This window comes from Carassius auratus, chromosome 44 (assembly GCF_003368295.1).
Source record: "Carassius auratus strain Wakin chromosome 44, ASM336829v1, whole genome shotgun sequence".
In the NCBI taxonomy this organism is placed as follows: Eukaryota; Metazoa; Chordata; class Actinopteri; order Cypriniformes; family Cyprinidae; genus Carassius; species Carassius auratus.
In genome coordinates, this window is record NC_039286.1 from 13,971,804 (window position 1) to 13,997,817 (window position 26,014).

Consider the following 26,014-nt stretch of genomic DNA (forward strand, 5'->3'; position numbering starts at 1 on the left):
CAGAAATAAGTTTTCATAGGTTTCACATGTGTACGTGAAAAAAATACTGTTACGGGGTCACATGATGTTGCTAAAAAGAACATTATTTTGTGTCTTTGGTGTAATGAAATGTATGTACAGTATATGTTTAAGGTTAAAAAACACATTATTTACCACATACTGTACATTATTGTTTCTCCTCTATGTGCCGCCTATGTGCCTCAATGAAACACATTTATTTTTTTTGTACTTCTCAGTAATGGGCTTTATGTACTCCTCATAAAAATACTTAAAATGTCATTTTAGTGTACTTGACGTATACTTACAAAAAAGTCTACATTTATTTGAGCTATACTCCTAGAATAGGTTTTTTCATTATCACATGATAGAGAGGGCTAGTACACATCTTCTGCACAGAATTTCCAAAAAACACAAGTAAAGTAGAAAAAAGAAACTCCAGATACTAACACGTGTAATATGATCCTCTGACATGAAACAGCCTCAAAACTGTAACGTTACAGAATAAAATAACTGATGAAGAGGTCATAACTACATTCAAGCTTTGGGGTGTTGATTGACTCCATTTACATTTTGATTATCATTTTGAATCCAATTCAGTCCATTTTTTCAGCTTTTTGTTCAAAATGTTTTTATTTTATTTTTTTTTTTTTATGAAACATATTAAAGTGTTTAAAAAATAATTCATGAAGCTTGAATAAAACCTTTAGTTTACCAGCAGCTTTCTTTGTTGTTTCTTTGGATGGTTTGTATGTTCAGATATTCATGTAACAAAATAAATACACATTAAAACCTAAAGGTACATATTCGTATACTTAAAGTATGATGTAAAGTTCAGTTAAAGAAAACTTATGAGTATACTTGCAATTACTGAGACTATAATTCAAAGTGTATTTCATTAGTAAACTATCAGTACACCTATAAGTTCACTTTTAGTATATTTGCAGTACAAACTACAAACAGAGAGGCAAACTAATTGTGCACTAAAAATTTGCTACTTTTGTATACTAGAAAGTGGGCCAATTTAGTCCCAATAAGTATTGAAACACTACACTTACAAGTATACTACTAGAACACTGATATTTGTATACTTGCTAAGTTGCTACATAAAGTATATGTTAAAAATATACTTGAACTTTACTTAAGTATTCTTAGTAAAATAAACTTGGAGTATACTACTTTTTTTCTGTGAGCAGTTGAAATATTTTTAAAATTCATTTTTAAAATCGACTTTTTACTTGACTTTTTCTCATAGAAAGCTGAAATATGATTTTGTGGAAAATGTCTCTTAGAATATACATTAAAACCACTAAAATAACTCCAAGTCTTTCTAGTAGATATTTATTTCCATCTCAGTTTTTTCAGACTTTGTGTGTCAAGTAGTAAATGGGAAAGGTCATCACAAACCTCCTCATCTGAGCAGCCTGAAGGTTTTGTTTGAGATTTTGAGTAAATATATACCAGTTTAAGCATGAGAATCTTTGAATATAACACCAGTCTTGTCATTTATTGCAAATGAATTATAATCCAGAAGTGAAATGTTAATTTTTATAACACAAATAAGTTCTTTATGTTGAAGAGTTTTTGTCATCGCTTCAAGAGGATGGTGTTCATGTATGATGGTGATTTCATCCCTGTACTTTATTTCTTAGAGGTTAAACTGATGGTTATAACTTGTCCCGTATACAAGCACCATCACCACCCTCCCTAAAGAAAGATTATTAATTTTCTTTATTTAACAGTAAACTTCCTCAGTGGCATCCTCAGAAATAACAAACATTTGTCAATAACTACAGAGTAAGATTTATATTATTAATATAACCATACAGTAAATCACATAAAGCTGACTTTTGAGTATGTTTGTAGACGTAGCAACCCGTGACGTCAGACTGGTCAAGAAAAGCTATTGGCTAGAGCTAATTATTTAGCCGTTTGTGCGTAAACATTTCACTTTACATTAGCAGCTCACAGGCGACAACCGATCTGTCTGTGACAGTTATGTTAATTAAATATTCTACAACGTTTTCTGAATGGAATTATTTCTCAGGCAAAATAAATAATGCGGCATGTTGTAGGCTACTTTTTCTCCTTGGAGCTCATCTGGCCTGTGCTAGTGAGTAACTTACTGTAGATTAGTTTCATTTACCAGCTATAGTTTAACTATTTGTTGTAGGGATTGTTTTTAAGAGTTATTCTCTTACGCTGAAACAAACCGTTACATGAACAGCCCACTTAAATTCAAAGATTCGTGTTACTGACACTTTTTCAGAGACGATGTTTTATATATATATATATATATATAAATGTTTTTATATATATATATATATATATATATATATAAATGTTTATATATATATATATATATATATATATATATATATATATATATATATATATAAATAAATCTTTTAATATTCTAAAGATCATACTTTAAACGTATCCAATTCATATGTGTCTAAGACGTTATATTTTGATTACATTATTCTTTGCTAACAAAACTGTTCTCCAAAACTGAATTAACTATACTTCTACTCATCATTATAATAACAATATTCATTAATATTCAATACAAAATTTATGCTGAGAAACTAGAGAATAGCAACTGGAGTGTATTCCTATACAAATAAAAAAAAATACATACATAAATAGCCTATAGCTACTATAGCTAACAAATAATACAACTGCTACACTTGAATCAATTAGGAATAAAACTTATAGCTTTCTGACTGTCTTACCATGTGTTGGGAAAAGGCCCATTACAACAGAATAAAAATCTAAATGGAAATTAAAGACCCAGAGAACAATTGGAAAGAAACAAACTGTTTCTCGTAGTGTTAAAGTGAATTTTAAAAGCAGTGTTTTGGCCACTAGGTGGCACAAACATTTACATTGACATTTATTGCTTTAGCAGATGCTTTAATACATCAAGAGATTCATCATAAGCAGTGTTGGGAAGGTTACTTTGGAAATATAATAGGTTCCAGATTACAAGTTACCCTATATAAAATATAATAAGTAGGGTAACTATTTCAATTACTTGATTAAAGTAATGTAACTATTAAGGCCTGTATTTGACTGCTTTTTGATTACTTTTCTAAATTTCTTATGTTTTCAACTATTAATCGTTTTCAAACATGTGTATCAGGCAGAGTTAAGCTTACGGTATATTAAACACTGATTACTGTCAGACTTTCCCTAAATAAGCATTCATTACTTGAATTAAGATTATAATAATTTCATTTTAAAGCACAGCCACCACAAAGTCAGACTGTAACACTTTACAATAAGGTTCATTAGTTAACATGAACTAATAATGAACAAGAATTCTTCAGCATTTATTAATATTACTTGATGTTAATTTCAGCATTTACTAATGCATAATTAAAATCAACATTTGTGCTTGTTAATATTAGTTAATGCAATTAACAATTTATTAACAATGAACACCTGTATTCTCATTAACTATCATTAAGAAATATTAAGAAATGGTGTAATAAATGTAGTTCATTGCTCGTTCATGTTAGTTAATAAATTAAATAATGGAACCGTATTGTAAAGTGTTACCAATCAGACTTACTTTGAGATCATTCCAAGGTTAAATACAGATAAAAAATCGTAACAAGAAATAGTTTAGTAGCTATGATACTGTTTTTTAAATCAAGTCTTTGTATAGTTATGAGACGTACATACACTGGCATCTCAAAATGGCTTTGGAAAAAATCTTTAAGTGTCTTCAAGGAGAGGGTACCACACAAAATTTCTAAAGAAGTCAGCTTTTAATCAAAACAACGACGGAGAACAAACACATACATAACGTTACTTTACGTTACTTTAAGGACCGACAACCATGAACTAAACAGACCGTATTTATAAACACAAGGGAAGTAATCAGAAGAACAGAAACAGATGGATAGTAATCAATTAACTAAACAAGAAAAGGAACATGACCAAATAAGGAAAACTGGTAACACTTGAGAATAGGTAACACCTATTAGTTGGTTATTTGCATGCATATAACTAGAATATTAGCCATGCATTAGTGCTAGTTAAGAACATATTAATGTCTTATTATACTTGACCTTATTCTACTTCCCAAATCTTACCCAATACCTAAACCTAACAATTAGCTTACTAACTTTTAATAAGCAGCAAATTAAGAATTTATTGAAAGAAATGTCATAGTTAAAAGTTAAGAAGTGTTACCTATTGTAAAGTGTTACCGGTCTCAAATGTAAAATTAGGCAAGTTAGTAAGAACTGCAATATGAATATATTTACACAGATAATTAATAAGTAAAGCTACAGTTCTTTTGTATAGACTATATCGGGTTTGATTTTTATTCTTTTGTTAGTCAATTTAAATATTGCAATATAGGTAACTGTTTTCACCTGCAATGGCATTAATTATTTTAATGTATCCTAATTGTGAATTTCAGTGTTGATGTAACTCAGTGTTGATGAACAGGTTTTACGTGACGATGACTGATATTCTCTGTGTTTGTGTCTCTGTCCACAGGAACACACTCTATGAGGTACTTCTACACTGGTGTTTCTGGAATCAGTGACTTCCCAGAGTTCACTGCAGTTGCTCTGGTCGATGATGAGCAGTTTATGTACTTTGACAGCAACACAAAGAAAGCTGTGCCAAAGACAGAGTGGATCAGACAGAATGAGGGAGAAGACTACTGGAACGGAGAGACTAAGATTTTCACTGGCACATATCCAGCCTTTAAAATCAACATCCAGAACCTAAAGAAACTGTTCAACCAGTCAGCAGGTACGTTAGTAACACACCCAGCAACACACAGAGACAAAGCCATTAGTTTTACTTGACAGTGAAATATCTCCCACAGTGGGAATGGGGGGGGGGGTATGTTGGGTCCTAATTTTGACTATTTTGCATACTAATGATATATTCAGCTACTATTTACATACCATTTACAATATCTTTGATTTTTATTTTATTTGATCAGTATTAAAGATGTGTTTGCATAATAAATACTAAGATCTACTAAGGACAGAAATGTTCACGTTTGTCTTTTTTATTGTATAGTGATATCTGTAATATTTCACACTGGGACACTTTTACAATTTAGTCATATTTATGACTCAAACATTGTATGTTTCAGTTTTGGCAAAAAGGTGGGAAAACAGCAGAACACACACAGAAACCAAAACACACGTACTGTCACACACATTTTCAGCGCAGTTTCTACCGAAGAGGATGTTCTTTTAATGTGTGTCTTTTAACAGCCAGTCAGTGAGTAACTACACTGATTTGTGTTGCACAAACCTGAAATAAACAGAAACACAGAAACAGCTCATGTTGAGACCGGGCATATGTCTACCTAGCTCCGTGTCCACACATTGTCTGTGATGCATATTTTTTTGAGCTCATGTTAACTGATCAGAGTGTGCACGCACTCTTTCCAGGTGAGAGCAGCGTGTATCTGAGAACGCGTGTGTGTGCGAGCAGAGAGATTCGTGCTCTTGTATTAATTTAATGTGGTTTCACGATAAATTAATATGCTCTCACTGCTGCTTCTGTACCTCATACACATACTGTATACACACTGCAGACGGAGTACGTGTGAACCTGGAACAACAAATATATTTCAACATCTGAGGCATCACTACAATGAGCTCTTTGACCAATACATGGCAAAAAGGGGAAAAAAAAGAAAGAAAATCCCTGGACACAGGGTTTTTCTGTTTTTTTTTTTTTTTTTTTTTGGTCATGTCTAGACATTTTGTCACACCTTTACTTAGTCATTATTTTGACTTATGTCTGTTCTAGAGACATGTTACAACTTTTTGATAAAGCTTGAATCAGTTTTCTTTTGGAAATATGTTTCAAATTCATACTGAATGCATTTTGAAATCACAAAATTGATCAAAGAAATCACATGCCCTAATACATGCACATTATATGTAATCATGTTCATCTATTCACTTTTTCTGAATGCTGGTATATTTTAGTACAAACCAGTACCTAAGCTAATCATAATTACTCTCATCTTTCTGTGGATGTTTGGTTTGGTGTAGAAAAAGAAGATTGGGATTTATTTTGCTCAATCATCAGGTCTTAAGGTTATATTAGAAGAATGAAGATTGGTGAGTGATTTATCATGTTGCTTCTCTCTCCTCAGGAGTTCACACATGGCAGCAGATGTGTGGCTGTGAGCTGGATGATGATGGCACCAAACTAGGATACTGGCAGTATGGTTATGATGGAGAGGACTTCCTCAGTCTGGATAAGAGCACCCTCACCTGGACTGCTGCTAGTCCTCAAGCTGTCCTTACCAAACATAAATGGGAGGTTAACAGAGCTATAATAGAACAACAGAAAGCATATCTGGAGAACACATGTATTGAGTGGCTGCAGAAGTATGTGAGATATGGGAAGGAAACTCTGGAGAGAAAAGGTAGAAATATCAGTAGCTTATATAATCACTTCATATCGAGCACTCATCGTTATAGCATTTATCTTATCTCCTTTACTCTCTTTGTCTTTATACTCTGTCTGCATTCACTTGCTTCAAAAATAAAACATGATAAAAATGCATGCAGGACATCAAGAGGGTGTTTGAATTACATTTTGACATTTAAGATATAAGTATACATTACGTTGTCATTTTTTTGTTGTATATTAACATGAATATCTGGTATTTGTGAGGGATTTTTTTGTAACACTAGACAAACTGATTTTCACACAAACATGAGGCCAGGAGAAAAGTTTGGCTCATGCACAGTGTTTCAGAAATGGAGAAATAACTGCAAAAATGTCACTGGAGCTACACTGTAAAAAATTATCCGTAAAATATATGGTAAAAAAACGGCAGCTGTGGTTGCCAGAATTATGCGTAAAAAAAAACAGTAATACCGTTTTAGGTTAAATTTACAGATAAATACCGTAATTAAACTGACATAATAATATTAATATACCAACTTACTGTAATACTGAAATCTGTTTTGTACCTTTGTAATACACTGGTAACCACCCAAAGCAGGTGGTGATGAGAAAGTCACTTGATGAAACAAAGCCCATCACAAGCAGCTTTTAAATAATAAGATACATAGAAGGTGCACAGTGTCATTCACACAGGCACTAAAACCATCATGGTGAGACTCATTAAAGGGGGGGTGAAATGCTCGTTTTCACTCAATGTCCTGTTAATCTTGAGTACATATAGAGTAGTACTGCATCCTTCATAACTCCAAAAAGCGGCTGGAGGCGTGACGTGTGGGCAGAGCTAAAGAATCACGAGCGAGATCCAGAATCAGATCCAGAGGCTGAAATTTAACAAAAGCAACCTCAGCAACAACGTCTCTATGTGGTATGTACTGAAACTGTATATATTTGCTTAGTGGTTTTGGAAAATGACTAAGTTCCACTTTGTCGCCTTTTTTTTTACATGTGGAAAGTGCAGTTTGATGACAACATCGCATGTTGTTTGCTTGATGTGCTTACACGCCGATAGCTAAGTTAACAACACAGAGATATTTGAAGCAGTTTTACTCACCGCCTGCGGTTCCAACACACGATCGTGACCCTTTTTCGTTGGGACTGCATTATCCTTAAGAAATAAATGATGTGCAAATCCGGCGTCAAAATGGGCCTTGTTTGTAAAACAAGCATCTTCGAAATGCAGGGAACAAACAAAAACACTTGCACAACTCCGTTGATGCTCTGTAAAAATAAACTCCATCCACTGGTCCCTTAATGCTGTTTCTCTTTTGGTAATCTGTGCAGGGTTGTCTTGCCCTGGCAACCAAAAACACACTTCTTTTGTGACATTTCGCGACGCTCTCGCTCTGATCAGTGAACGTCTGTTGTGCTCTCAGTGCTCTGCTATACGGGAGCATGCACTCTTCCGGCAGAAGTGCCTTAGGACCCATATAACGAAATTCCGCTCCATCTAACGTCACACTGAGCCATACTCGAAAAAAACTTTCCGAAACTTGTGACAAACCGGAAGGAGTATTTTTGGAACAGAAATACTCCTTCAAACATACAACTTAATTTTTGAAACTTTGTCCATGTTTAGTATGGGAATCCAACTCTTTAACAGTGTAAAAAAACTCTGCATTAGTATGCATGAAATAGCATTTCACCCCCCCCCCCCCCTTAAACTGAAATATGCAATAAACATTAAAGGGTTAGTTTACCCAAATATAAAAATTATGACATTAATAACTCACCCTTATGCTGTTCCAAACATGTAAGACCTCCTTTCATCTTCGGAACACAGTTTAAGATATTTTAGATTTAGTCCGAGAGCTCTCAGTCCCTCCATTGAAGCTGTGTGTACGGTATACTGTCCATGTCCAGAAAGGTAAGAAAAACATCATCAAAGTAGTCCATGTGACATCAGAGGGTCAGTTAGAATTTGTTGAAGCATCGAAAATACATTTTGGTACAAAAATAGCAAAAACTATGACTTTATATAGCATTGTCTTCTTTTCTAGCTCGCCACCTATCGTCCTTTTCTAAAGTCATCCATAAAGTGGACTCTGATTGGTTAGATCTCCTTAACACTGCCGTTCCCAAATATGCAGGGCATATTTTTTTCTCAATCTAAATTAAGAGCCTTTAAGGTTTGATGTTGGTGTCATTCTCATCAGCAATCCCTGGTAGGTTAATAAAACAGGTAACAGGCCATGTATAAAGTCACCCCTTAACTTGGACCTCTACAGGCCTTACTTGTCCATCTGCTCCATGGAATGTACTGACCACTCTCCCAATTTACCAGAGGGCCCATGGTAGTTGAGGATAAACCAAGATTACGACAGGTCCAACTGCAAGGTTTTTAGTCTCTGCATGCCACTTCCGATATTCTATGCAGTTGTGTTGGGATTTTCGAACTGCCTCACGACCTCTTAGTATCCACACATTTCTCCTCATTTCAGCAAATACCCATTCTGTTCCTGGGTGACACAACTTACTGTCATAGTCCTGTATGAGTAGTTTGCTTGCCGTATGGTGAGGATTCAGAACTATTGGGTGAATTGTCTGGAGTTCTAGACCTTCAGCCTTACGTAGACGTCCCCCGACCCGTATAAGCTGACTGGATTCATCAAACTCTGGAGCTAAAGTGAGTAAGCGGCTTGTAGTAGATACAGGCTTACCAGCTGTAAGTTGTTCATATTCTTCAGGGAAGCTGGTTCGTTGGTTATTTTGGAAGATGAGATGTTCTGCCATCACATAATCTTCAGCTGTAGGTGAGCTGGATTTGTTTGAGTCACTTTGACTTTGCTGGACTGTGGCTTCAACTAGGTCTTTCCAGGAACTGTACTCACTGGGTTCTAAGGGATTTGAAATTCTTGAGACACCACATAATACACTTTTCCTTTTTTCCACTTCATCCCCAGGGGTTTTAAAGGTTGGCATAGCCACTCAGATTTAGCTTTTAGTAAGAATGGTGGGCCTTGACTCCATCTGTTTGGTGTTGTAAGCTCTATTAGGCTGCACCCCCTTGTGAAATCATCTGCAGGGTTTCTATGAGAGTCTATGTGTCGCCATTCATGTTGCTCAGTTAGGTCTTGAATTTCTGCTATCCTAGTCCCTACAAAGACTTTCAAGGTGAAGGACTCAGATTTTATCCATGAAGGAACTGTGGTTGAATCAAACCACAAGATCACTCGGCTGATTTCAATTGTGAGTTTGTTTTCTAGCAGCTTTGATAGTTGGGCACCAATAAGAGCTGCTCATAGCTCAAGTCTTGGAACAGTTTGTTTGCATTTGGGGGAACTTTAGATCTGGCGCTCAGGAATGCAAGCTGAATTTTGCCCTGTTCATCTTCAGTTCTGAGATATGACACAGCCATACACTTTTTCTTGAAGGGATTTGAAGGGCAAACCTATCAAAACTGGCCAAATCTCTAGGCTGAACATCAGGGCCATACCTGACCGCTGCTATTTTAATTAGGGCTAACTGGTGAGCTCTTCCAAATCTGTCAGTAAGTGTAGTCATAGTGTCTGTGTATGGCCAAGAGGAATTGAGGAATGAGTCTGTAATTAGGTGGGCCTCTTCAAACTTCAGATGATCTCAAAGGACCTGATACTTGTATAGCTCAGTTGCATCATCAGGAAGCAGATTGCCAAGGGCCAATTTAAGAGGAACGAACCTGACAGGTGAAATATGGAACAGGTGAAATATGGAATTTTCGGTTGTGGGCCCCTGTAAGAAGTCTCTGGACATACAGTGCTCTGGGGCCGCCCTGTGGGAGAAGACTATGGCAGATTATGGGCATCAGAAGGCTGTGGTTTGGACTTGTAGGCATATGAGGCATATGTGTCTGCACCTGGCTTAAATGAACTCTCCCTAGGTGGTGCTTGGGGTCTGCGTGATGTAGGTTGTGTAATGTAGGGCACTGGACTTGGTGCTGTTACCTCACGTTGGTTATAAATGGTTCTAGGGAATGGCACTGGAATTGTACTGATTTGCTGTGGTTAAGGTGCTGGTAAGGCTGACTGCTGCTGCAGCCTTAAATTCTGCATATTTTTGTAAAAGGTCCTTAACTGCCGAATTTCCTCTTTAAGGACCATCTGAGCTCCTAGTTGCAAATTCTTCCTTTTCAGATCTTGAACCTCCAACCTGTGTCTAACAGATATGAATGCAGACTCATGCTCTTGTAGTAAATGCTCCTCCTCTCCATCACTTTCATAGTGCAGTGTGGTGGACCACTGTCTATCAGGTTGTCGGTCAACACAAGAGTCCGGAGTACTCATGGCTCCAGCTACTTCTTCATATGGATGCTGTTTGGGGCTGGATTAATATCAGGAACTCAGGAACATGCATTCATTCTCTTCACTCCGCTTGCTGACAGGAGAGGTCAGGAAGTTTCTAGCTTGCCACCAATCGTCCTTTTCCAACATCACCCATAAAGTGGACTCAGATTGGTTAGATCTCCTTAAAATATACCATCCTTATGCATTTGTTTGTTTTATTTGAATGTTGCAGCCTATGGCTGATTTTCTCTTTAAGTTTTACAGTTATTTGTTTGTTTATCTTAATCTCTCTCTATCTCTCTATCTCAGTCGCTCCTCAGGTGTCTCTGCTGCAGAAGTCTTCCTCGACTTCAGTCAAATGTCATGCTACAGGTTTTTACCCCAGTGGAGTAACAATCTCCTGGCAGAAAAATGGACAAGAGCATCATGAGGATGTGTATCTTGCTGAACTTCTTCCCAATGAGGACGGGACCTTTCAGAGGACGAGTACCATCAAAGTTTCACCTGAGGAGCTGAAGAAGAACCAGTTCAGCTGTGTGGTGGAGCATCAGGGTGAAACCTTCAGAAGCATTTTGAAAGGTGGTAAGATTTACAGATTCACTATTGTAAGAGTGATTGTCTTGAGTAGATCTTGGACCTTAAAAATGTTGATGGAAATAATTTGCTATTGCCAGTCTCTGATTAGACTGCACTAATGTACTGCAGATATCACAGTAATAAATGGTGTTTTTGTATCTGCTGAAATCTGAAACCTGTACCAGTTTTTAAGATTATCAGAGTCTTTAATAATCAGATGTTTTCACCTGATCTGATTCTTCAGCTTCTGTCCCCATCGGCTTCATTCTTGCTGCTGTTGTTGGTGTCTTCCTGTTGATTGTCACTGCTGTTGCTGGATATAAGGTCTATCAGAAAAATCTGAAAAATAATTGTGAGAGAAACTCATCAGAAAATGAAAGGTGAGAGAAACTCAAACTATTGACCATACTGTTTGTTTTACACATTTGTTTGCTAATAATTCATATTTGTGTATTTCTGTTTTTCAGGCTTTAAACCTTTCAATGGTAAGTCTTTAATATTCTCCATCTGATATTTATTCATTTATTTATCATGATATGGTTGATAGTGATATGTTTATATTCCTACATTTTTGGAAATGTACAGTAAAATCAACGTGTAAGTTAAAATATTTGCATAGTTGCATGATATTGTAATTTGTGTTTTCTTTTCTAGCATCTGATGACGGTTCAAATGGCTCAAATCCATCTGCAGTATGTATGCAGTCTGTGTGCGTTTCTTATGTGGTGCAGAAGCAGCACAGACTCATACTCATTGTGCTTTCACACAGGACGCGTTTGCAGTCCGCTATTCGGTACGTCAACGATCGCTGCACTTCTACAGACGCAACGCTCCTGGAACGCACTGATGGACCGCAACCGCGTGAACGCTGGAATCCATTAACATGGGTGTATAAAATAACACAAAAAGCTTACGCACTGCAGACAGAGTATGTGTGAAGCAGGTTGTTTGCACCTTCGTTTACAGCTTTATCAAGCACTTTGTGATGCATTTTGGAAACAGGAGATGAGCCCCTGGTCTAATGCACCGTCTGTCTTGAGAAACCCGTTCTCAAAGACTTAACGTTACTTTTAATCATTATTTTATTTGGGTAGCACAAATATTCTGAATGCTTTCGGCAGAATTCAAATGAGCCATTTTAAACTAGATTAATTCCAAGATTACATCGATATTAATCTAGATTAAAAAAAATTACTCTATTCCCACCACTCGTTTCATCACACTTTATGTTCATCTTTAGTTTTTTTTTAACTGGATGAATTTGTTCATTTTGGGATGACATGTTGATCTCAGAACTTAATTGTAAAATGTATATAAATTGTAAATAAATTGTTAATTGTAATGTATTTCTCTTTGGTGGCTTTTTTGTTTGTATATTTTTTTCACACACACACATATACACACACACACACAAACATGTAGCTGTTTGCTGTTGTAGATTAATAAGTCAATTAATATAGTAATTTATATACATTTATTTAGCTGTATTCAGTGACTTGCCATCGCCAAATTCTTATTACTTTTATAAAAACCACTAATTCATTGATAAATCCCCCAAACATTCCTGGTCACACTAATGGGAAGTTTCCATCAAAATACATCAAATGATCAAATACAGCAAATTATTTGATTCACAGCCTGTTACACTCAGTCCTACCTAGTAACTAAAGGCCTTCATTTAATTTTTAAGTGAAACAATGTAGAAAAGAGTAATATTTTTAATAATACTTGATTTAAGGCTTTAACTTTAAAAAAGGACATTAATAACATTGAATCATTTAGCAGACGCTTTTATCCAAAGCCACTTACAAATGAGAACAACAGAAGCAGTCAGGTCAACAAGAGAACAACAACAGTATACAAGTGCCATGACAAGTCTCAGTTAGTCTAGTGAAGAACGCATAGCAAAGTTTTTTTGTTTATGAAAAAACGAGAAAAGGAAAAGTGCTAGTATTAGTTGATTAAGTGCTGTCGAAAAAGATGAGTCTTTAGTTTCTTGAAAATGAGTAAAGACTCAGCTGTTCGAATTGAGATTGGGAGGTCATTCCACCAGCTGGACACAGTCCAGGAAAAGGTCAGTGAGAGTGATTTTGAACTTCTTTGGGATGGCACCACAAGGGGTCGTTCACTTGCAGAGCACACACTTCTGGAGGGCACATGAGATTTAACCAGTGAGTTTAGGTAAATTGGTGCCGTTCCAGTGGTCGTCTTGTAGGCAAGCATCAGTACCATGAATTTAATGCGAGCGGCTACTGGTAGCCAGTGTAACGTGATGAGTAGAGGAGTATCGTGAGCTTTTTTTGGCTCATTGAAGACAACCCTCGCTGCTGCATTCTGGATCATTTGCAGAGGCTTGACAGTACATGCAGGAAGAGCCAGGAGAGCATTACAATAGTCTAGTATGGAGAGAACAAGAGCTTGGACAAGATGTTGTGTGGCTTGCTCTGACAGGAAGGGTCTAATCTTCCTAATGTTGTATAAGGCAAATCTGCAGGACCGGATAATAATATTCATGTCGCTCCAAGGTTACAGAGCTCCCATAAATGTAATGGTGTAGTTTTGTGTGTATGGACCTGAATCACACATCTGAGTCTCTTTTAAGGACCTTATCCACTGTCACATTCACATTCAGACTGTTAATATCTAAAAATGCCTTTAACTACAGCAGTCTGGTCTCTATTTTGAACTATCAAATACCAAGATAATGAAATTATCTGACATATGTAGGTAACACTTTAGAATAATGGTCCATTAGTTAATGTTGGTTAACTACTTTAGTTAACATGATCTAAGCCAGAACAATCCTTCTACAGCATTATTAGTTGATGTTAATTTCAACATTTACTAATGCATTATTCAAATCAAAAGTTGTGCTTGATAACATTAGTTAATGCACTGTGAATTAGCATGAACTAACACTGAATAACTGTATTTTCATTAACTAACATTAACAAAGATTAATAAATACAGTAATAAATGTATTGTTCATTGTTTGTTGATGTTAATTAATGAATTAAATAACGTTCACTAATGGACCATTATTCTAAAGTGTTACCCATATGTGTATACCTTAATTGTGTTATATCTTGTTAACATTAGTTAACTCTATTAATTAACGTACAATACTTACACAGCATTTATAATTATTTTATTCAATCAACTAACAATCTATGACATTAAATACTAATTAATAACTTGTTCAATAATCATGCAAAAGGATAATTCATATATTTTATGAAGGCCGTGAGGAAACCACGATTCCACTCCTTTAACACATCGATCGAAAAAACACTTAACTACAAGGAGCATTACATAAACTATTAACTTTTATGTTTTTTAATGATTTCGTCACACAAGTATTCCATTATAAAGAATAACATATTTTAATTTTACTTACTGTATTACTGACCCTATTTCTTTACATACCAGAAACAAAAAACTAAAACACATCAAAATATACATGTGAAAAATAAAATAAAATAAAAACATGAATCATTTCCTGAAGCAATAATAATCCTGAAGGCATCCATCCTATTTGTTTATCAAAAAAGATCACCAAAAACTACTTCAAATAGGACATCTGACTTGGCTTTCAGCTGAAATTGCAGTTAGTTGTGTTTGGAATAATTTTCATTTAATTTCACAGTAAATATTCTGCTGAGATTTTATATTTCAATATAAATCCTGCAGAAATGGATAGAGTTTGCCATTGTTCTGATTTGAATGTGTTTTTATCAGTTTTGAAAGCAGTATGTTAGCAACTGAAAAATGTGCTGAAAATATTTAATGTTTTGCAGGTTGTGGAGTATAAATGACAATAGTGTTTGTGGATTTTGAGAAATGTGGTTGTTGAATGCAATGAAAAATTATTCTGTTTGTTTAGCATGGACACCGCTGAACAGTTTTGAAAATGTGGCTTCAGTATTGAACAATGCTTGTTAGCAATTGAAAACCTCTCACAGCGACAGCGGTAGGTAATACACAGATCTGAAATAAACATTTGATTCCTTTCCCAGCTGTTTACGTTCATAGACATAACCGACTGTTTATGTAAATGATGTGTGTTTTTGGTATAACCTTGTTTATATTTGACAGTTTGAGTGCAAAAAGACATGAAAGAGAACTTAGTTTAGTATTGATATGCTGAGTGACAGCTGTTTTCTGTGCGCACACTTCTCTGGCTGTTTACACTTAAATAGGCATTTAACAATGGTATAATAAATGATCTGTGGGGTATTTTGAGCTTAAACTTCACTAACAAATTCTGGGAACACCTAAGACTTATATTACATCTTGTAAAAAGCGACATAAAAGGTTCCCTAAAAATATAAAAATATTATTTCACGGCCTATAAAGTAAAAAAAAAAAAGTAGTGCATCCCATATTTGATCACCATTAATCTGAATATTGTGGAGGATGCACTTCCCATGGATTTCATGAAGGTTCAGCAACAATATTTTCAAACTAGTTCCCAGAAAATAACCCATTTGGAACCACATACAGAAATGGGTAGAATAAGCACAGAAAACACAGTTCAAATATATAATAAAGAATGCACCAAACGCGTCTTTGGTTTGATAACAGTTTAATTTTCACTGTCAGATAAATGAGAGATCAGATCAGAACATCCCCTTCTTGTATTTGTGAATTAACTCTGACACGTCCTCCTTACACACCTTGATCCAGCCGTCCTCTTGCATGTGGTACACTGAGAGGAGAAAACACACGTCAAGACTTCAGCTCTTAAATAAGACACCCAGAAACTATGCAACAATAGTGTACATTAAAAAAGCTATGTAAGACAGAAATACAAAGCTAAAGGTTATTTCTTGTGTCAGGGTTGTTTTATTTTATTGTTGAGGACCAATTCACACTTCTTACAGATTCTGGTTGAAGCATAATAGCACATTACTCTAGGTCAATATTCTTATATTTTTAATGTAATGTTAAGATTCAGATTCATTGCTAGCTAGTTTGTAAGACATTTCTGTACTTACGGTTGACCACACCACCGGAGTAAGCGTCTCTGTGTGTGGCATGAGCAATACCACGCCGACCCAACTCGTACGCCTCCTCCACAGTCATATCCTCACGATAACCGCTGTCTATTACACCGTACGCATAACTGTTCCCACAGCCAGTGGAGAACATCCGGCCGGAGAGACGTGTGCCATTATCATCCACATAGTACAGACCTGGACCCTGAAGTGAGGGAAAACATAATATGAACAGAACTGAAGATGATGCGTCTGCATGATTGTTCCACAAGACTAATATAAGATCATAATAAGAGCTTTACATTTATTCATTTAGCTGATGCTTTTATCCAAAGCAACTTACAATTGCTATGTATCTGTCAGAGGTAGCATGCCTCTGGAGCAACTAGGGGTTAAGTGTCTTGCTCAGGGACACATTGGTGTCTCACAGTGGATTCGAACCCGGGTCTCTCACACCAAAGGCATGTGTCTTATCCACCTGGATTCGAACCCACGACCTCACGGTTTCATGACCAGCGTCTTACCCGAGTGCACCACATTAGTTGATGCATTTTGTTGTTGCATTGTATAATATACTTGACCGAGAACACTCGCAAAATATGCAAATAAGCAAAAAACACAAAAGCAATCGTATAAACATCGAGACTTCACCTGTTTGTCCCAGCCGCAGATCATACTCCCCATAGACAGCCCCATGCCTCTGTATCCCAGCATCATGTTGCACAGCAGTTTGGAGGCTGCAGACACCGAGATCCTCTGCTTGTTACGTAGTTTGTAAAGTCTGTTTTTAAATCACACAAATACTTTATGTATTAACGAAGAATAGCGGTGACTCCAACAGCAACAGGGTGAAAGAACAAGCATGCATTAGAAACAACAGAACATAATGAGATCCTGCACATTTGAATTTCTTCATATAAAATCACATAGTGATTGTGGTACATTTGTGTGTACATATGTATTTTAATATTTGTATGTGAGTCTTTTACTTTGAAAGAGGATGAAGACAGATAGTGTAACACTTCTTTTGGTTCATCCCAAAGAGGAAAGTCATAATTTACCATCAGTTATTAATGCTGTTCTAAACTTTTATGACATAATCACTTTCTATGATGAACAGATTGAAATTTAAGCCTGAATACACTCTTAAATTAAATCAACACACATGCCATACTTCCCTATGACATAGTTGTCGAAGAAAGCTATGTGAATGAGTAATATGTCCAAATTCACAGTATCCATGAAGCAGTTATTAAAATCTTGTCAGATGACCTATTACTTTTGATGATATTCTGAAGTGTGTGATACTTCACTGTCCCATGAGGCCAAGAGAGAGGATTTGTGAGTGACAGTGACTGTAACTGTATATAGGTCAAATGATAATGACAACATGACCAATATTGTATATATATCCATATACTACACTCCTTCATATCATATAGAAATAGTTGTAAAGTACTTAGAACTACCTACTCAGAGAGTATGTGGTTTCACATCAAATATGGTGAACGTGATCTTCAAACATGACATTAGGCCATGTGACATGCAAGAAACCAATGAGGTTTAGTATTAGTTAAAATATTGCACATTTTATGCAATCTGTGTATGCTTTTGTTGAACAAAGACCTCAGTTTCAATCTGTTCATCACGTTAATTTCCTTTTTGGAGTTTAAAGGTTTCAGATCCCATTGGAATATTATGTTATAGACATTGAAATAAGTGAAACATTCTTTAAAATATTCTTTTGTGTTGAGCAATAGAAAGTTGGTTAAACTTTTCAACAATAGTGTGGGCATTTCTTTAGAGCTCTAAATCTTCTAATAACCTTTAACTAAGGCTTTAAACTGAATAATTTCCTGACACAGCTGAACACAAACTGGTAACTTCATCCAGTGAGCAGATGCTTCACGCTCTGAAGCATGCTGAGACAGACCTGCACTCTTTAGCCAGCAGTCTCTCCCAGTACTGACAGTCTGCAGCGCTGCCGGACATGGTGCCCAACAGGTAAGGGTTGATCTCTATCACTTTATTGGCCTCCTTTGATGCTGCAACACATTGGAAGAAACATCATAGTTTGGTGTATGTTGTGTGTTATTCTAAATGCTGATTTCAGTATGAATGACGCTATGTACTATACTGTATTTGTATAATCAGCTTGCTTACCCACTTTAAAACTGTATGCTTGCTTACCTATGTATTTTCCAGCTGATGCTCTGGAGTCGACGGCCACAATGACTCCATGCCGAAACTTAAACGCCAGGGTTGTGGTGCCATGATTCAGATCTATGGAAACGCCATTCTCACTATTGCATGATTTCAGAAACTTGGAGGGCTGATGGGAGCACAGAATATGTTACAAGGCAGGCTAATTATTATTTTTATTAATGTGATTTTGCTTAAATGTTGGTTCATGCTGTTGCTGAGACTCTGCCCCCTATGTTTCAAAAAGCAAATTAACCCAGACACATTCTCAATGTTCTTGCCATAGAAGCTAATGAAAAACCTTTAAAATGCAATTTTAATAAAATATCACCTGCTCTACAGCTGCTGAAGATAAGGGTTTATATATGAAGGGATCACTGTTTATGAACCCATGTTTGGATGCAACTCAAGCATTCTTCAGTTTTTTCACAAAATGTGTGTTTTATGCTGTCTCTCGCTTAACCCCGTAATAATGGGTCTCTGAGATTTATTGAAGAATTGATATTAATAAAGTTACTCACGTCAACTCCGACAGGTACCGCGAACTCCTGGCATTTGGTCCCAAACCTATAGTGATTCAGTCCGTCGAGAAGATGCGCGTGCTTAAAACCAAACTGTGACGCGGAATTGTGTTTATAACCACTTACATCCAAAAGAGCCATTCTTTATATAAAGAAACTAGGATTAAAGTAATTCAGACAGAAAAATCGAAATGGCCGAAGTGTGAGTATTTTACATGAGGAAACACGATCTCTATACGGAAGACAATGATTTCGAAACCGAAAGATTTTGTAGTTCTTAACTTTCGATTATGAGCAGAAAATATATTTAAAAACTATAACCTATAACTTCGAATAACAGCTGTGAATTGGTTTGTTTTATTTGTCTATATGTTGTTTATTAGTGTTGGTGATAAATATGATAATTTTGGGATTTTCTGAGGAAAAGGCTCTATTGACCAATAGGAGCGCGAGTCTCTCAGCGTCCTCGGTATCTATGTAGATTCATCTGATGCAGGTTTAAACCGGGTGAAACGCTGGTAAAATGCGGAAATGTAACCCTGGACACACTCTATTGCGATAAATGTCGGGTTGTTGAGTTTAATGCATGCATCTTTTACATTATTGTTTTGAAAGCTCTTTAATTCGGCTTTAATCATTCATACGAGTATATAAAATAACCAATAATAGCAATATTGCACAAAATGTCCTTGGAATTTATTTGTTGCCTTTTTTGTGTTTTATAGTTTTGCTGTGTTTACTAAAACATATCTTTGTTTCTAAAACATTTAAAAAAAATGATGTGCGATGCATATGCTGAAAATTGTAGTAGTTTATTGATGATCATCAGTCCACTCGCTGCCATGGAATTATGAGAACAAACATCAGACATAAAAACACATTTACAGAAGAATCTGTCTTTTTTCCTGTTTGTTTGTCAAAACAGTAACTGAGTGGATGGATCACTCATCCAGATCACATTATGACATCAGTGTATTTCATGGCTCAGCTGGATCCTGCTGTCTCCATCATCTGAACTGTCTCATGCACCAACTCCAGCTCCAGCTGATTCACGCTTTTAGTTAAAACAGGTGTTGTACCTGGCTTATATTTGTACTTTGCCTGTCTGTAAAAGAGAGACAAAGAGAGATCAATATTTTACCAATATTAGGCATTAAGCACAACTAACCTTTAAATATGCATTGAGTTGCTGTGACATGATATGATTTTATAAAATGTACAAATGTGTGATTTTATACAAACAAAAAAATGCAACAGTGACAAGGTTTTTTTTGTACCTCTTATAGTTATAAATGGACTCTCGGTGGGGTCTGATATAGTCCACCCCCTCTTTCGTAATCACACACAGGTCAATGTTGTTTCCTGATCCCAGGTCACTCATGATGCCTGCATGGATGGCATCACTTACCAGTGCCTTGGCCTCCTCCAGCTAAAAGTTAAATGAAAGATAGTAGTGACAGAAAGATCTAGTTTCATGCACTACATGAAAAGTACAGTACACTCAAAATTTTTCACACAATTTTTTCATGAAATGAAGTCAAATCTACATTGTCATATAATATTGATATGATAAGTAATTCTAAAACCTTTCAGTTTATAGAATAACTTCTAACTTTAACTTGCAAATCTATGCAATGGGACTTTTATACCACTGAAAAGTACTAATTTGTAGATAAACTAGCTTCTTTGGAATCAATACTTGAGAACTGCACTCTAAATAACATTCAGAAGTAATGCTTGTTAGTTAGAGCTTTAATTTCTACATATTTGAACTGAGCACACAAGTAGAATATGATTTTCAGGTTAACAGGCTCATTAATTGAGAAATCAATGCATTTCAGAGCTGTTAGTCAAAAAACTGTTTTTACTGAAACCAAGATCAGAAAACAAATATTATGACATAATAGTGCAACAAAAGCCTGTCTCTGCAGAATCAGATCAACATCTACTTCACCATCATCAGGTCTTTGGCCCCACCCACTGTGTTATTAAGATGAGAAGAGCAATACATGATAACTGGACTAGAAACATTACCTTCCAAAGGATCCTAATCCTAAAACAGTAATACCACAACATAAAGGCTAAGTGACCCTGTTCGTTCGAATGTCTTAATCTTAAATTATATACAGAACGTGATCAAAGAATGTTCCCTTTATAATCGCTGGAGCTGTCAATCATGCACATAGCTCAAGTATATATTCAGTGATGGAGTCTAAACTGCATAATCTTATTTACATCGTGTTTGCACTATTAGTTATGATGAAAGCATTTGTAAAAGTGCGAAACTCAAGTCACTGCAATCATGCACGCAACAGTCTGTCATTGGCTACAATACTCATCACTGCAACCTTTCATGAGATGGGAGTAGATCTAAATATAATGCTATAGTACTTTCCATGATTATTCAATCTCACCACTAAAATATAGGGGGAAAAATGTATTAAAGGATTTTGCAAGAGTTCAACATGTCTCTTCCAAGAGAGCATTAAAAAATCATACTTGCATTATAAGTGCAACTCGGGAAACATTACCAGATAATTAAAAATGCAATTTATAACCCCTTAAATGCTTGAACCAAATTATCGTGTGTAGAAAATACCTTTTTTTCTGTTGCATTTACTTAAACTTGAGCTACAGGAAACAGTAAAATTGACAACATGAAGCGTACAATAAGGAGATTCAACAAAAAAAGCAACTTACATCCATGTTTCCTTTGAATCTGTCCTCTAATATCCCCATAGCAGGCAGTTTACCAGATCCTTAAAATCCAGAAACAGCTGTCATTATTCACTTGAGAATTGATCACATATGCAAAAATCTGCATGAATTTCCATTGTGAAAGAAGAACAAGTAACATTCAAGAAAATGTTAAATGTGCAGCATTATTTTCAGAAATGCATATTGATCTAAATTAGCACATTCTTAACTAATAAGTTTATCAAATGGATGTCACATACCCATGGCTAGATATGGCACCTTGTCTATGCTCCCGTAAGGGCCAACCGTATACAGGTGACTTCCAGTGCAGTCAACACCCCCTAAAATGATATGAGCTCCAATCATACCTCGATACCTGAGAAACATTATCATAAGCAATTAAACATCAGAGAGATATCACATAAAACACAGCCTTATACTGCAATGGTACAAACAAACACACACGATCTTGCAATGTTTGTGTGATGTTAACAGGTGGAGATAAGTCTGCACACACCTGAAGAGCATGTCTTGTAGTATGTTAACGGCCATGACGACTCTTGGGTTCCTGCCGCTGTTCATGGAGAAAATGGTGAGGTTTGATGACAGCATATCTGTCGTCTTCTCTGTATCCGCAGCTGTTCCTGCTCCACAACAACTAACAAAAATAAAAAAGCATGATTTTATAATTATTTACTTTATAAATGATGTACATCTGACATTCAGTTTTTTTTAAAAGCCCACTTTTCAATCCTTACTGTTACTTACTATATGTTGGGTGCAATGTAGTGAATCTTGGCACACATTTTATCTGCCACTACTTCATCAGAGGTGGCTCTTGTGTCAGCTCCCAGAACTACACCATCCTACACACACAGACACACACACACACACACACGTTTAGTCTGACAGACAATATATAACAAATTAGCAAGTTTTGATATTCTTGTTACCTTATAAACCACTCCAGCAATGGTGGTGCCTGTTTTCATGGGAGTCGGTGCCTTGATTTTACCCTCTTCTGAGCCATTTTCCAGTACAATGTTTCTAAATGAAGGAGATTTGTGCATCACATAGAAGATAACGTCAGGGCATACTTTTAAAAAGTTTTGATCTATGAAGAATCGATTCTAAAAATAAAAAAAGATTCTAAAAGTCAAGGCACGTTTTCTTTTTGAAGAGAAAGACATGAAGTCTGAAGATACTTTCACTTTGGTTTCGACGCCATGAAACAATGGTTATAACGACGCAAGATTAATTTTCTAGATTTTACGCACAGCGTTATCATAACATAACTGTATCAAGCCTAATTCCTTCTTACCTTGTGGAATTTTCGAAGTTAAATCCAGACACAGCAGGTTCGAGGACGTTGGAAAGTGCCATGTCTTAAATCTAACCGGGAACTGTTCTCTTCATGCAGTGCGCCTCGCTGACGCTAGTCTCGCTGTTTCAGACGAGCGTGCGCACAGTCACTGCCCGGGCGCGTACGCGACGTTTATCCACAATTAATACATCTACTTTTTAATAATGGACCGCCATCAATCACACTCACAAATCAAAGGTGTCAGCACCGGCGTAAGTAACCTTATTTATCGTGTTTTAAGTGATTAAAGCCTTTCGCGTAGCTTGGTGCGCTGACGCGAAAATGATTTTAAATGCGCATCGGCGACCAGGCAGGTGCTGTTTATCTTATCGCCTCATACAATATTATAAAATACTCGTTTAAATATCGTACAATATCCATCTGCGTTGATGGGAATCTGCAGTTTAACTGTAACCTAGCCTAAAGTTACTTTCGCTTTCGTGGATAGGCATTGTCATGGCGAGGATATGTCCATTATCATTTAGAGGTGTTTATAGTTTTATTTATGGACTGTCGCATAAATTCATACTTAGTTTACAAACTTTTGTATAGCATAAAGTAATGGGAGAGGATGTTGGGATAAAGTAGGCTAAGCTTCCCCCTCGAATATTTTTTTGTTTTGGCCATAGATGTCACTAAATCTCACCTCAACACATTTATTAAATGGCTGTGCTTTTTTTATTTTTTATTTAACATCAGTACTTGTGAGATATATTAGACCTGAGCAGTTAAAAAGTCATTGAATAATTGTGATATGTATGTGTGTATATTATGCTGGACATTGAAAGGTATTTTATGTTTATTGCTAATTGGGGGATTTGTGTACACAGTAATACGTTTAGATTTCTGTGGTGTATTATTGTTTATTTTATAATTATATAATGCATGTTATAATTAATATAATGTTATATTATAGATATAATTTTTTTTTTACTTTCAAACAAATATAAATGGCAATTACTTTAATTAATTTTGATTTATTTTTCTATTTATAAGACAACTATTCTTGCTGTCAAGTTCAATGGAGGAGTTATCATCGGGTCTGACTCCAGAGCTTCTATGGGAGAGTGAGTATTTTCTAACAAATTGTTAATTCTCATAAGACACACTTATACCTCTCATAACTACAATATGACCTTTACCTACAGATCGTATGTGTCATCAAAAACCATCAACAAGCTGATCCAGGTGCATGATAGAATATTCTGCTGCATCGCTGGATCACTGGCTGATGCACAAGCTGTTACCAAAATGGCCAAATTCCAGCTGTCTTTTCACAGGTCCGTAGGATTTTTGCAGCATCCCAATGAAAAGTTAAGTCATAGTGTTTATAGTGACTATAAAATCACTCTGTCTGTAGCATTCAGATGGAATCTCCACCTTTGGTAAAAGCTGCTGCCTCCATCATGAGGGAACTTTGCTATAGCAATAAGGAAGAGCTGCAGGCAGGCTTCATCACAGCGGGATGGGACAGGAAGAAGGGACCCCAGGTGATGCCCTGCCAAACACAAACTAAGACCATAATACAGTTCTCTATCACAGTCACAAGTGACTCTCAGATTTATTGTATGCATGTAAATGAATAACAAATAATGAATAGAATCCTATAAAACTAACAGTGTATTTGCACTGAAAAAGACTAGCTGGTGAAGTACAGAAATATGATAATATTGTATGTTTATTCAAATATGTGACCCTGGACCACAAAACCAGTGATAAGAATAATTTTTTTGAAATTGAGATGTATACATCTTTCATCTGAAAGTTGAATAAATACGCGTTCCATTGATGTATGGTTTGTTGAACAATATTTGGCCGAGATAAAATTATTTGAAATCTGGAATCTGGCGGTGCAAATAAAAAAAAAATCTAAATATTCAGAAAATCACCTTTAAAGTTGTCCAAAACTAAGTTCTTAGCAATGCATATTACTAATCAAAAATTAAGTTTGAATATATTAACAGTAGGAAATTTACTTAGTATCTTAATGGAACATGATCTTTACTTAATATCCTAATGGTTTTTGGCATATAAGAATAATCTATAATTGTATTTTTAGCTATTGCTACAAATATATCCCAGAGACTTAAGACTGCTTTTGTCCTCCAGGGTCACATATTATATAAATCTCTGTAATGCAGATGAGTGATATTGTCTTTTACATATGTTTTGTCTTTGCACAGATATACGTAGTGTCTTTGGGAGGAATGCTACTCAGTCAGCCTTTCACCATCGGTGGATCTGGCAGCACGTATATCTATGGTTATGTGGATGCCAAATTCAAACCTGACATGAGTTTAGAAGAGGCTACACAGTTTTCAACAAACGGTCAGTAGAATATGAATTAAATTTATATTGACATTTATATGGGTCGTGAATAAAAAACAGTTTTAAGCGCTGATGGCTACTGTTTGTGTCTCCACAGCTTTGGCTCTGGCTATGGGTCGGGACAATGTTAGTGGCGGTGTGGTTCATCTGGTCGTGATCACTGAAGCGGGAGCCAAGCATATAGTTGTTCCAGGAGATAAACTGCCCAAGTTCCATGATGAGTAGAACTCAGAAATGACCAAACTGGACAGTTCTACAAATATAACTACATTGAGACCAGATCTGTGAAGAGTTTTCTGGAGATTATTTTCTTCACCCCCTTTGTAATAAATATATAAAAGTGTTATTTTCAGTGTGATGTCCCTTCTTGCATATACAATTGATATTTTATCAGTTTCTGATTGATTTATTTGGTTGTGTTACATAAACTGACCTACATATCGAGGGTTTATATATGTCCACATAAGCTATACAAAAGAGTTGCTTTCAGGAAAAACAGTATATGAAATCATCTATTATGCCTACATCTTTCCTGACTGCGAAATTAAGAATGATTAGTAATTATTACTTTAAGTATTAAATTGAAATCATTACGCATTTTCT

The 26,014-nt window shown here is 35.9% G+C and overlaps 4 protein-coding genes across 8 annotated transcripts; 2 read left to right on the top strand and 2 right to left on the bottom strand.

Annotated features, from left to right (window-relative positions):
* The first annotated feature begins 1,941 nt into the window (after nt 1-1,941).
* LOC113062598 (H-2 class I histocompatibility antigen, Q9 alpha chain-like) lies at nt 1,942-12,645 on the top strand. 5 transcript variants are annotated; one of them, XM_026232551.1, is made up of 8 exons: nt 1,942-2,110; nt 4,513-4,773; nt 6,146-6,421; nt 11,037-11,309; nt 11,548-11,683; nt 11,771-11,788; nt 11,958-11,995; nt 12,073-12,645. In XM_026232551.1, exons 1-6 carry the CDS (start codon nt 1,996-1,998, stop codon nt 11,775-11,777), a joined length of 1,068 nt encoding a protein of 355 aa, XP_026088336.1. In that variant the 5' UTR covers nt 1,942-1,995; the 3' UTR covers nt 11,778-11,788; nt 11,958-11,995; nt 12,073-12,645. The 5 variants fall into 5 exon arrangements, with proteins under 5 accessions (XP_026088336.1, XP_026088335.1, XP_026088338.1 ...); XM_026232550.1 differs by having other exon boundaries at nt 11,958-12,645; XM_026232553.1 differs by having other exon boundaries at nt 11,037-11,306; nt 11,958-12,645.
* A 3,226-nt stretch (nt 12,646-15,871) lies between these two features.
* Nucleotides 15,872-19,291, bottom strand: psmb8a (proteasome 20S subunit beta 8A). The gene is made up of 6 exons (XM_026232558.1): nt 19,024-19,291; nt 18,491-18,632; nt 18,234-18,345; nt 16,952-17,081; nt 16,301-16,505; nt 15,872-16,011 (listed from the first exon to the last, which is right to left on the bottom strand). The coding sequence occupies exons 1-6, from the start codon at nt 19,162-19,164 to the stop codon at nt 15,923-15,925; spliced, it is 819 nt and encodes a 272-aa protein (XP_026088343.1). The 5' UTR covers nt 19,165-19,291; the 3' UTR covers nt 15,872-15,922.
* Nucleotides 19,292-19,816: 525 nt separating this feature from the next.
* psmb13a (proteasome 20S subunit beta 13a) lies at nt 19,817-23,180 on the bottom strand. The gene is made up of 8 exons (XM_026232557.1): nt 23,042-23,180; nt 22,674-22,767; nt 22,489-22,586; nt 22,238-22,378; nt 21,981-22,096; nt 21,724-21,782; nt 20,301-20,452; nt 19,817-20,128 (listed from the first exon to the last, which is right to left on the bottom strand). The coding sequence occupies exons 1-8, from the start codon at nt 23,101-23,103 to the stop codon at nt 20,008-20,010; spliced, it is 843 nt and encodes a 280-aa protein (XP_026088342.1). The 5' UTR covers nt 23,104-23,180; the 3' UTR covers nt 19,817-20,007.
* Nucleotides 23,143-25,757, top strand: psmb12 (proteasome 20S subunit beta 12). Its single transcript, XM_026232560.1, has 6 exons — nt 23,143-23,295; nt 24,080-24,150; nt 24,232-24,363; nt 24,444-24,573; nt 25,267-25,411; nt 25,509-25,757. The coding sequence occupies exons 1-6, from the start codon at nt 23,248-23,250 to the stop codon at nt 25,634-25,636; spliced, it is 654 nt and encodes a 217-aa protein (XP_026088345.1). The 5' UTR covers nt 23,143-23,247; the 3' UTR covers nt 25,637-25,757.
* The last annotated feature ends 257 nt before the right edge of the window (nt 25,758-26,014 follow it).